Source organism: Egretta garzetta, unplaced genomic scaffold (assembly GCF_000687185.1).
Source record: "Egretta garzetta isolate BGI_Z169 unplaced genomic scaffold, ASM68718v1 scaffold79, whole genome shotgun sequence".
Lineage (NCBI taxonomy): Eukaryota > Metazoa > Chordata > Aves > Pelecaniformes > Ardeidae > Egretta > Egretta garzetta.
This window is the reverse complement of record NW_009260791.1, coordinates 5,758,752-5,770,454: the sequence shown is the minus strand read 5'-3', so window position 1 is coordinate 5,770,454 and position 11,703 is coordinate 5,758,752. Positions and strand designations below refer to the sequence as shown.

The 11,703-nt window shown below is 49.3% G+C and overlaps 1 protein-coding gene across 1 annotated transcript in view; it reads right to left on the bottom strand.

The window, feature by feature from the left end:
* NFKBIA (NFKB inhibitor alpha) overlaps positions 1 to 11,703 on the bottom strand; it is a 17,680-nt gene that overhangs the window by 3,774 nt on the left and 2,203 nt on the right. The window contains exon 3 of the mRNA XM_035902041.1: positions 3,289 to 3,299. Within this exon, the coding sequence (XP_035757934.1) occupies positions 3,289 to 3,299 (11 nt within the window). The remainder of the gene's footprint in view (positions 1 to 3,288; positions 3,300 to 11,703) is intronic.

Sequence of the window (11,703 nt, the reverse complement as noted above, 5' to 3'; positions counted from 1 at the left end):
CCGCCCCCTCCGGGGCGGCGGAGGGGAGGGAAGGGGCCGGCCCGGGAGGGGACTTGGCCTTTTTCCACCTCAGGGGGTGGGGAAGTACTCGCCACACTGGCGTCCCCGTCGGTACTTCCCTGCTGCGCCCCGGGCGGCTGCCCCTTGTCGGCTTTCCCGGGGGGCTTTCCCTTGCCCTGCCCGGTCGGGGGGCTCCCGGTGCGACGAGGTTTTCCTTCGGCAGCCCAGGGGGCAGCGAGGTCACGCTCAAAGTTCAGGGATCTAAACAACACCCGAAAGGGGGCTGCTAGGGCTGCCACTGCATCAGCACGTCTGCCCTGCTGTTTGGGGGGGTTGTTTTGGGTTTTTTTTTTTTTGGGGGGGGATATCGCTTTTTGGAGAGATTGGGGTGGTATTGCACATGACTGGTGTCACGCTGTCGCGATACCTGCAAGCGCGCGGGTGCTGCCTCAGCGTTCAGAGGATTTCGTGTCTCTGCACGTGGAAGTTTTCACTCTCTTTCAGTGAAGTGGGGTGAGGAATGAACAGGAGAATTCTGCCCCCGCTCCTGTACATCCAGTTCTGGTCCAGGACTAAACAGGCCTCTTTCAAAAAGTACATACCCATAAGAGAACAAGCATTTTTAGGAAGAGATTGCATTTCCTGCCATTATTCTCCCTTTCTCTGGCCATTCCCAAGGATTCTTCTCTGCTCCTTTTTACTGCTGTCGTGCCATCCGCGGGTAATGAAAACTGGCTAAATGCAGGCTCCCACATGGATAAAAGGCATCGTCTGCGGGGCTGGCAGCGCTGAGTCTTTCCCTGGTGAATTTTTGCTTCTACTTCTCAGATGTGGGGGATTCCCATGAAGAATTTTTCTTCTCTTGCAACTACTGCTGGCCTTGCTGAGTAAGAGTGTCTGTGCTTTTTTCCTTTGGTCATTTTCCCATGGGATGGGATCCCTTTGAAGAAGAACTTATGAGAAAATCCAAAGATGAAAGGGGGAGCCAGAGGAGAGGGTGAATGCCTGACTTTCTGTGAGCAGATGTTCCCGATTTTCAGCCCAGCTGTGCCATTCCTGGACTTTTTTTTCGTTATTCATCACTTGGCCTGGGACAACCCGGTGGTGCTTTCGGGCAGGTTTACAAAAAAGCCGTACAACTCCTTCTTTTGTAGGTTAATAGTCATGAAAGTTTTGTGAGCTTCTTGAAACAGTTTCCCCTTTTGAATGTAAATTGGCAGGGGGAATTTAATTAACAAATTAATCTCCTCCTACCTGTTTCCCTTGCAAAAAAGGGAGGAAGGGAGTTGGAAAGCAAGCTCCTGCTCTGACTAGCAGGGGAATCAAGCCCAGCCAGGACCACGCTGCCTGCGGTTGGGGTTTTGCTAGAACCACGCAGGAATTAAACTTTAAAACTTCCTGTCCTGGCTGCAATGGCTGGAAACTGAGTTCAGCAAAGCAAGTTCTTTGCCTCCTTCTATAAGTGACCTCCAGCTGCTCTCGCAGGCAAACGCGGGGCTATTTTTAGCAAGCATTTGCCATCAGAAACCTCTTTTCGGAGGCACGCGAGATGTTTTTATTTTGTGTGCCGTTTTAACTCGGCAGTACTGCAGCCAGTTGTAGGTGGTGGAAAGGAGATGGAAAATGTTTTCTGGATGGAAAGTCGCGCCGAGGCCAGCCCACTTCCTGCCCCAGGGAGATGCTGCCGCCCCACAGCCGCTCGCAGCCTGGCCCCCAGCGTCGCGGGGGGCCCCAGACATGGGCCAGCACCCCTGGCTATTAGGCAGCCAACAGCAGGGATCCAGGAGGGATTCAGCTCTAAACCCTGATCCACACGTAAAGTAGCAGCCAGCCGCCAATGCAGGGGCAAGCAGAACCCTCGTTAGCATTAAAACAAAGCTGCTGTCTTCTCTGTAACTCCTGACAGCTAACAAGGTCGTTGTACACTATTTGCCTAAAGGGACGGCATATAGAAGGTAGTATAAGGCAAAGGTTTTGAAATGGTGGTGAAGGTCATTGATGCTGCTTTTGCGCTACTGAGGTACTATGCTATTTTTTTTTTTGAGAATTACCACATTCTCACAGTTCTTCTGTATAATTTTCTACATGGTCCACAGGAGAAAAAGAATAGAAAGAAACAAACTCCGCTTTGGATATGGGATATAAGGTGGAGCCTATCACAACTCTGGTTTCCTATGTGGCCTCTCACCCAGGTGTTGCAGTTCTGGGAGGCTCGGACATGGCCCCAGGGGACGGAGCAGCCGTACAGGGGTTAGCCCTGCTGAAACAGGAGTAAAACTTTACGCATGCTGCAGTCATCTGTGCCAAACTGAACCCCCTGTGTTGTCTCGTGTTTAGCACCTCTGCTATGTCTGCATTCATTTCACAGGAATGTTTTTTTATGCTCATCAGCTTGAGAGGAGTTTAACCTTCTCTGCCTTTTTTTATTTGGGATTGTGTTAGCAGTCTCCGCTGCCCGGTCCAGCAGGCCCTTCCAAGACCAAGGGAGTACCTAAAAGTCACTTTAACAATGTAGAAGGCTGTTAACTACAAGAGGTGGTTTTGCACCTGATACCTGAGGGCTACATTTTGCAAAAGCCTCCTCCACTCTGAGTGCTGCGAGCGCTCAGTTGGCAGGGCTGCGGGGCTGCAGGGATGAGATGTTTGCTTTTATTCTACCTTGCAGAAAGCAGCTGGTAGGGCTTGGAGAAGCAGCCTTGCGTGCCTGAATACTGAAAAGGGGCAGTAGGGTTTTAATCAGTTTTTAAAGTACATGAAACATTCTCGTGCTGCTTCCTCCAGCAAACACATTAAACTGTAATTTCCTGATTGCCACACTAATCATGAGAACCATCTAGTGCTGTCGCTGTGGTGCTGTTGATTTACCAGAGTCAGTCCCTCAACTTCATCCTTTTGTGACTGCTGCTGCAGATACCTATTAACTGTTTGTTCCCATTTAATCTCGAGGACTGTGCATGGTTTGCAGTAAGCGTACCAGGAAAGGCAGTCACCACATCCAGCAGGATCTTGGCCTGGGCAGTTAAAACCAAGAGCAAAGCAAATTGGTGAAGTAAACCTGCTCTCTGCACGTGTACGTGCACTCACAGGTACCCCTTTGGAACAGGATTCCGGTTTATTGCTCCAGAGGTCTCGGGACTTTGCTAGTGCGATGGAAGCCAGGGAATACTTAACGTTGTCAGTCTGATAACATTTTGCAATTAAAATCTGCATATCTCAGGCTCCCAATTACCGCTGCTGTAGAGATAAGAACCAGGCACCGCCGAACAATTAGTGGTAAACATGGAAAACGTGTTTCCCTCCTGCTTTCTAATAATAATATGACTGTTACTAATTTGAAAGCTTTACAAAAAATGGCCAGATGAGAAGAAGGAAACTTAAGCAAAGTCCATTTTTGCCAGCCGGGTTGAGGGCTTGTATCCCTACCTCCTCAAACTTTTTCATTGGAGGCTATATGGGACAGTCAGATACTCCAAAAAGCAGTGTGGTGGATGCAGTAGGAAACATTTATCCACCTCATTTGAGCTGGTATAATATCCAAGCATATGGGCATGGGTGGGGTGTGGGTGGGTAAATTTTGGCATGTAAAGCCAAGATCCAAATTAGGGCATTTAAAATCCTACTGGTGTCCCACAGATACAGAAATGGAGTTAACTAGGCTGTCCTGTCCGGAGTCTAATGGACCTAGATTTCTGGCTGGCTACGCTACTCTCTATTTTTAGACTGCAGCTTGGTTTTGGCATCTCTTAAACTCATGTATTGTGTCCCGGGAAGAGCTGCATTTCTCTGCATGAACCATGGGCTGTTTATATATCAACCGGTTGCATTTCTGGGGATCCTTAGGGATGAGATGTACTACATAAATTTAAACTGCTTTTATTGTTATGCCTTAAGAGTAAATATAGGTCAAGTCATTTGAAATCGGCTGCCACTTGGAAGACAAGTTTTCTCTGGTGTCATTCCCATTTCTCACGTGGAAGTTTGTTAAAGCATATCGCTTGCAAAGCTTTAAGCTGATGCTCGCTGCCTGATGCAGCAAAGCTTGCTGCCACGCGTGTTTCATGTAGGAAAGAAGACACTTGGGCTGGGGGAAGAGCAGCAGAGGCAGGTCGCTTGAGCTTGTTGTACAACTTTCCCTTCAGCAATATGGAGAACAACGCTCCCCATCAGTGCAGCCCCCTCTGTGGCTGCAGACAGCGTGGAACCACCTGACAAGGAAAATATGAACTGGGAGCACAGTAATAATCAAGAAGGGACTTTCCCCCTGCAGGCAGCTGTGACATTTGGTAATGTTACAGTCTCTTGTTCTTCCCAGCAGGCAGGAATCTTGCAAAGGTGGAGAGGGCAGCATGGGGGGATTGTGCAGAAAACCGACCCGGTGAGGTTTCGAGAGGGAGAGCTCTGCCTGGCAGAGGGTGAGCACGGACAGTCAGCGGGGCAGTGTCAAGGAGGGAGCTGCTTTCCTTTCTGTTTGGATTACGGATCCAGAAGGTCAAAACTGGATCTGAATACAAATTTCCCTGTGGTACTACCTGATATTTTGAGCAAACTAAAGACCTGAACTGAGTTAGGCTGGGCTGTCTGAGCAGGAGGCTGCAGGGACAGTGAGAGCCGCCTGCCTTGGCGCATAGTTTGATCTGAGCCTGCTGGTGCTCCTGTGCCTAAAGCTGGTGGGTGCAAATCATCCTGGATAAACATAAAAAGCCGGTGTGCTGCTGCTCTGCAAGCAGTGGGAGCCCGCCGCAGCAGACAGGCACACGGCAAGCCTTAATTAGAAGCTGAACTGCGTGTGGGCCCAGGGATTTCCCTGGGGACGGATGTGGCAAGCAGAGGGGCTGATGCACTGAGCGCTGTAGCTGTGCGTAGAGGCTAGCAGGGGAGCTGCCAGGGGAGGAAGCAGGAAACACTAGACAATACTAAGAGCACAACCCTGCGAGAGAAAAAAAAAAAAACCAACAAACCAACAAACCCAACAGAAGATGAACTTTGGGCTGGGTGCTTCCTGAAAAAGGCCTGGGACTGCCAGCCCGGGGACTGTCTCGAGGTCGGTTCCTCCTGTGCACACCCTCTTTGGAGGAGGGCAAGGCTGGCTGCTCTCCTCTCCTTCTCCTGGTGAAAGTCCTGGGGAGCCCCGAAGCCCAGCAGACCACATGGCTCTGGGAGGGGTAACCCAAATCTGCCACACACAGATTGCCTGAGCCTGGCAACGGGTATCAGCAGTGGCGGCAGCTGAGCCAGTGCTAATGGGGGCTTGGCTTTAAGTGCCGCAGTGCAAAACACCCATCAGGCTGCTCCAGGCCTCTGCTCAGGACATTCCTGAGGCTTTAACCTCATTTTTTTCTGGAGTGGTTATGGGCTGTGCACAGAGCTGGTCCAGCCCATCCTTCCTCTACCTATACAAATGGCTGTTGATGGGAGCGGGGCTGCAGCGCCTGGGGTACCTCAGTTATTCTCTGCAGGAGAATAAGCTGGGAGAAGAGCTCCAAGGGACACCAAAGAGCTAGGCTGTGCATACAGTGCATCTTTCAGAGGGTGCTGGGTCCAGTGATTCATTTACTGGAGCCGTGTTTGGGAGGAAGAGGGAGCAGACGGAGTCTGCACGCAGATTTTCCAGCCTGGACGGAGTTTAAATTTATCTCTCTCCAAGGCTGCATCCGTTCCTGGGATGATTTCCCATTTAGTGTATGCCTTTTAAGGGCTCTGATTTCTTCAGATTTCGTGGGCGTTGTTTACTAACTTATGGCTGTGGTGTTTCCCAGACAGAAATATCTCTCCAGGATAAGCTCCTGCCTTTCTTGGACAGATGGTTTGTGCACAGGCGGTAAATTCAGTTCTGCAAACTCCTTGTCCTGTGCGTGAGCCGTGGTGACGTCTGGAGGGCCTGCACACGGCATAGCCCTTGGGGACACACAGTGCCGGCCTTCCCTACATGTCCGGGAACATTGGACAAATGGTGAAAAGGTAATCCTTGAGTTCTTCCCAGACCACATTTCTGAGCAGGGAAAAGTATGACTTGCTTGGGAAAACCCTGACCTCTGGCAACACAGACTCAGGGCCAGGGGTTTGGTTTTATGCTTGAGACAGGAAGATTCACAGAGGCTCTGAAACACACTTGTGGGAAAGCCAGCAAGGGAAGTGAGATAGGAGGGGGTGATTTTCCCCAGAGCACTGCAGAGAAGCCGTGTTGGTCCCTCTTTGAAACAAGTGTTTGACAGTCACACGATTTAATTCTTCATTTGCCTGCATCCACAGACACAAACCCTTTTCTTGGCTGCATCCCCTGCCTCCCAAAGTGCAGCATCGCACTGTGGCCGTCACAGCTACCTCCTGTATCATCGCCAGCTGGCAGTTCTTTGCCCCTGCAGACCTGGGAGGTAGAAGACAAAGCAGTCAAAGTATCCTTGTCTTGGAGCCTACAGGAACCCAACTCAGCTGGCTGTACCATTACCTTGTGTCTCACCCTCTGTGTATACAGCAGCACCTCATCCATCTATGTTACATTCGTATCTTCCTTTCTGAGGAGGTTCCTCACTCACACACACTGTCTGCTGTTCCTGTTGCGGTGGCATGACTTGGTACGTCTGTCTGTCCCCCTGGCACCCCAGTGCTCTGAGCTCTGCCCAAAACAGCCTCCGGGCACTGCTCAGCAAAGCCATGTGCCTGTGCAGTCCCACACTTCTTTAACACATCTGGGATGAATCAACAGCAAAAGGGCACATGTGAGTTGTGTGCATGAGGTGCCTGCTCCCAGCCTTCCTAGCAAGCAGCATCAAGTCGCTGTCACCTCAAGGCCACCCAGGCTGCGTGACTGAGCCCTCCTGCGTGGGGCTGAGCAGCAGCTCCCTGCTCTCTGGACTGGGGGTGCAGTCCCCCCTCCTGCCCTGTGGGGTGGGAAATACCTGCAGGTCTCTCTGACTCCTTCCATATGTTTGGCTTAGCTGATCTCAAATGACAAGATGTAGTAGAACAAAACCCAAGCCAGATCACCCAGTTTCAGGCACAGCATGACCGTGAGACCTGGTCACACTCATGCATCCTTTAGTACCTTCCTTCAGCTGCCTCATCTGGAGGTCTCTGATAAGCATCGCTTTGATGCTGCCAAACCTGGGGAGCACAACAGTAGTCCAGGGAGACCTCGTACCTGGAGGAAGCTGTTGATTGCAGCAGGCATGGGTACACTCTTGCCGCTGGAGCAACAGTCTGCTCATCTGGACTATTCCAGACAGCTACAGGTGGGAAATTTTAACATTAGCTCTGGCTTTTGCTTTGGCATGGTTTTATGCAGGCAGAGCCTTCTTACCTGTGTCCCTCCAAATGCAGGCAGGGGTTAATGGTGTGTGTGGGGACACAACCCCTTCCCCCTTGTGCTTGCCTGCAGGGAGATGCTGAGAGCTTGACCACCACATAAGCCCTCCCATGTAGGCAGGCACTGCTGTGGAGCTGGGGCTCAGCCTGGGTTTGGGGCAGCAGGGCTGAGCCCCTCTGTGGAGGAGGGGGCAGGAGGGCAGCATAAGTGGGGTCTTTTCTCATTGGGGTGAGGGTGGGGTGTGCCTAGGAGGGTGGAGGAGGAAATACCTCAGCTTACGTGGGTCGTTGCACTGCTGCCCTCACAGATGGCAGCCATTCAAGCAGAGTTTGGAAAAACCCCACTTCAGCTTAGTTTAGCTCAGTTTTATTTAACCCTGATGGGGTGAGCTGCTGTGAGAAATCATCCCGTGTACGATCAGGCATGTATGAGCAGGGGCAGGAACAGTTCCCAAATGGGTCCTTTCCTAAGGACCATCCAGAGGCACCCAAATGCATTGTTTACAGGAGCGAGGGCGCCTCTAGGAGGTGGATTGGGCAGCTAAACCCCTGTCCTCAGGAGCCCAGCTGCACACTAGTTTCAGCTGCATCATCAAAGTGAGTCATTCAATAAAAACAATTAGCTGAAGAAATATCACTAAACAGTAATAATTACCCAAATGTCCTAGCATTGACCATTTAGATGACTAAATCCACACAATCAATTGTGTTAGTGAATGCTAATTCAAATCTAATAACCTTCTGGTTTATTTGATTATGTATAAAGAATTCACCTGCAGCACTGTGACAGGATGGGGCTGGGGAGCAGCCGGGTGCTGGGACACCTGCCTGCCCCTCTGGCCTCCGTGCACGTGTTGTCCCCAGGATGCCAACAGCCCAGGCAGTGCCCACTAGTCAGGCTGGGGAGCGGAAGAGGGGTGAGATGATGTCTAGGGGCCCTTCGACTGCACCGGCAGCAGCTTTCATGGGCTTTGGAGGGACTTGTGCCCGCACAGGAACGCGGCATGCCCTCTCAGAAGAGGCTACATTCTCATTGCTGCCTCCTTGCCTGAAGAGCCTCACGGGGGTTGGAATCTCCTAAGCTGGATGACTGGGCAAAATCACATGGATGCCAGAAATCCATGTCATCTGCTTGAGAATAAGGGGTACAGAGGGAACTCCTGCTTAAAAATTGTGATTACAGTTTCAGCCAAGAGTGAGTCACGCTCTGTACCCATGTTGGAAACGGACTCTCTGGTGCAGGCTTTTGCTCTTGCCTCGTGTCCCTGTGGTACCTAGGCCCTGGATACATGCAGGTCTTCTCTCAAGTGCCTCATGGTATGGATGGACTGTGTTACATGGTCCATTTTGTTAAGTATGGGTGCTAGTTTGTTGTGTCTGGATGTTGGCATCACGCTTGCCACCACAGTACCTGTGTATCTAGAAATGATGGATGTTACAGATCCAGTGGGATTCAGCTTGGTGCTGGACTTGCCCTCACTTTTTCCCACAAAGGTGCAGTGAGCTCCTCCATCCCTGCTGCCAACAGACCTGCTCTTCTTAGCTCGTATCTGTGGGTGCTCTGAAGAGATGTGTTTGGCAAAGCTTGCGGTTTGTCTGCATTTCAAGAAAGGAATCAGCAAAGGTACCAAGAAGGCAGATTGCCCTGCAAACTGATGCCTGCCCTGGTGTTTTCACATCTCTGTACAAATTGTTATGTTTAGCTCTCCTCGTGCTCTGCAAGAGCAGGAAGGAGTGAGCACGTCTGGCGTCGGGACCGGTGACGCACTTTCGCAATGTGGGGTGCCAGGGCTGGCGAAAGCCCAGTGGCTCTGAGGTCAGCAGCCGTCAGGCTGTGCTCACACCTCGCACGCCGGTGCCCCATCCATTGAACCACGTTGTTCCCCTTGGGTGAAAAACAGCACAGGCATCAACAGGGCGAATTTCTCCCACTGCTTGCTATCTGCTCTCGCTATGACATTGCAGGGTTTTCTAAATGAGGCTAATATGCAGTGAATCACCACGATGTACCGCAGCAGGACTGGCTCGGTCCCGCTTGTGCTCAGCATCTGCAGGAGGTCCAGCAGCGGGGGCAGGAGCTGCCCCGGGGAGCTGGGAACATTTTGCCATCAGCCGAGGGGCCTGGCTGTGCCGTTGGTAGCACACGAGGCAGCAGGAGCTGCCCTCGTACTGCAAGGACAGGGCTTCTCTGCCTGTCTGCTAGTATTAACATTCATTTGCTCTCTGAGGCAGGCTGGTTTTATTTTTTTTTAGGTCATTCTGTGTAACATAATCATATTGGAGTAGAATTCTTCTACCTAATCAAATGAAACTTCATGTAGTTAGTTTGTCGTTAGCATTCACTAACGAATGTGATTGTGAGGATTTAGTTTCTCACATGGTTAATAGGAAGGCATTTAGATAATTACAGCTGTCTAGTGTCTTTCCACTGCTAATCGCTTTTACTGCCTGGTTCATTTCCAGACCAGCAAGTGAAACTCTGGCACACAGTTGTGCAGGGAAACTGCTCCTGTGGTTACATGTTGCTGTATCCCTGATATGATGCTTCATAGGTGTGAAGTCAGTTCTCAGCTCCATCCTAAGTTTCATGTGAACTTCAGAAAATCACAGCCTTGCTGTGATCCAGCTTTCCCGCTTGGCTACACCATGCCTGGCCACGTAGTCCAGCACCCTATCTCTGGCCCTGCCCAACTGAAGACACCTAGGAAAGAAAATATTTAAGCAGATAAATGTGTAATGGTCCTGTCCTGGACCACACATCCAGCTTTCAGAGCTTCAGGAGCTTCCCGTGCACCTGTGTTTAGCAGCCACTTGTGGATGGGCTTCTCCACATCTTTGTTCTCTGCAATATCCTGCGAGAATGAGATTCAATTATACATGCACTGAAAGGAAAACTCCACCGAAACTTCATGGTGTTTGTTTTAAAACTACTAGGTGGTATGTTAATTGAGAAAAAGGAATACTTACATGAAACAGGGAATGAAATTTGTTCTTTGCCTTTTTAGGCCTCCTGTGATATGACTGAGCTGTCACCACCCTCTGCTGTCTCCTTTCCAAGCTTCAGCACGTCCTGCTTCTAACCTCGTTAGCTTTTTGCCATGCAGGAGCATTTCCATACCTGGTCACTTTTTAAAGAACCTTTTTTTTTTTTTTTCCCCTGGCTATCTCTTATGACACAGGGCACAAACTCTATTTCAGAAGGATTTATAGAAAGGTAAAACGGTGTTTTGTGCTTCTTTCTCTACTTATCCTTATTAATTCCGATAATTCTTTCTGCTGTTTTGCCCACCATGGAGCCCTGATGTCAAGAACCCACCATGGCTCTGAGATTTGTTTCCTAGTAAAACCAGTTCATTTAAAGGCTGTGGCATGTATAATGGGTTTTTCCCTTTAGGTGCTGGATAGTGCATTTGTTGATGTGGAATTTAATGCAAAATCTGACTTCTTATTGCTCTGCTACATCGCATTACGAAAGATTTCTGCAGTTTATCTCAGCTGCAGTTTAATCTTTTCTGAATAATTCTGTATCAGCTGCAGCCTTTGCTGCTTTGCTCTTTACTCCCTTTACTAGGTCATTTGTGGATATGGTAAAGAACTGGGCATTGTTTTCTTGAAAGACAAAGTCTGGGGGAGGAAACGCGTCTATTATACAAGCTAAGTGTAGTGTGCTACAGTGATGATGCTAACGATAGTTCTCATGAACTTCTGTGTCGTTGCTCTGTCCCTTGATAGCTGTTTTGTTAGGAACAAAAAACTCGGTAGCTATTGGGAACAGTACCGTCTCTTTAGGAGCTAAATGTGTCAAGATTTTCCTGCCAGCAGGGGAGATTTCCATACTGGTAAGGTGAAGGGAACCAGGAGGAAGCTGTTTCTGGCTAATAATTAAATTAAAATTAAGAGCTGTGCCTACTGGTTTGAGAGGGAGGGGTACCCATGTACCCTCAGAAATTTCAGCATCCCTCCCAGTAGTTGCTCCTCAGTTTACCAGGACTTGAATTTTAATAATAATAGCATTTTTTTGTTTTATTTTGGTTTTTCTTGGTTTGTTTTATTTTATTTTTATTTTATTTTATTTTGATTTGGTTTTGTTTTATTTTGTTTTGCTTTGTTTTTATTTTATTTTGGTTTATTTTATTTGATTTTGTGTTGCTTTTTAAATTTTATTTTGGTTTATTTTGTTTTGTTTTGCTTTTTTGGGGGGTTATTTTGTTTTGCTTTATTTCACTTTATGTTATTTTATGTTATTTTGTTTTGGTTTATTTTGTTGTTGTGGTTTTTTTTTTCTCATTACTTCCCCCTTGTCCTTTCCCGTTTGCCCCTGTGGCACGCTTGGTGCCGCACCCCCGCTCCGTCCCTGTCCCCCAGCGCTGCCGGAGATGAGGAAGGGGAGGGGAGAGGGAA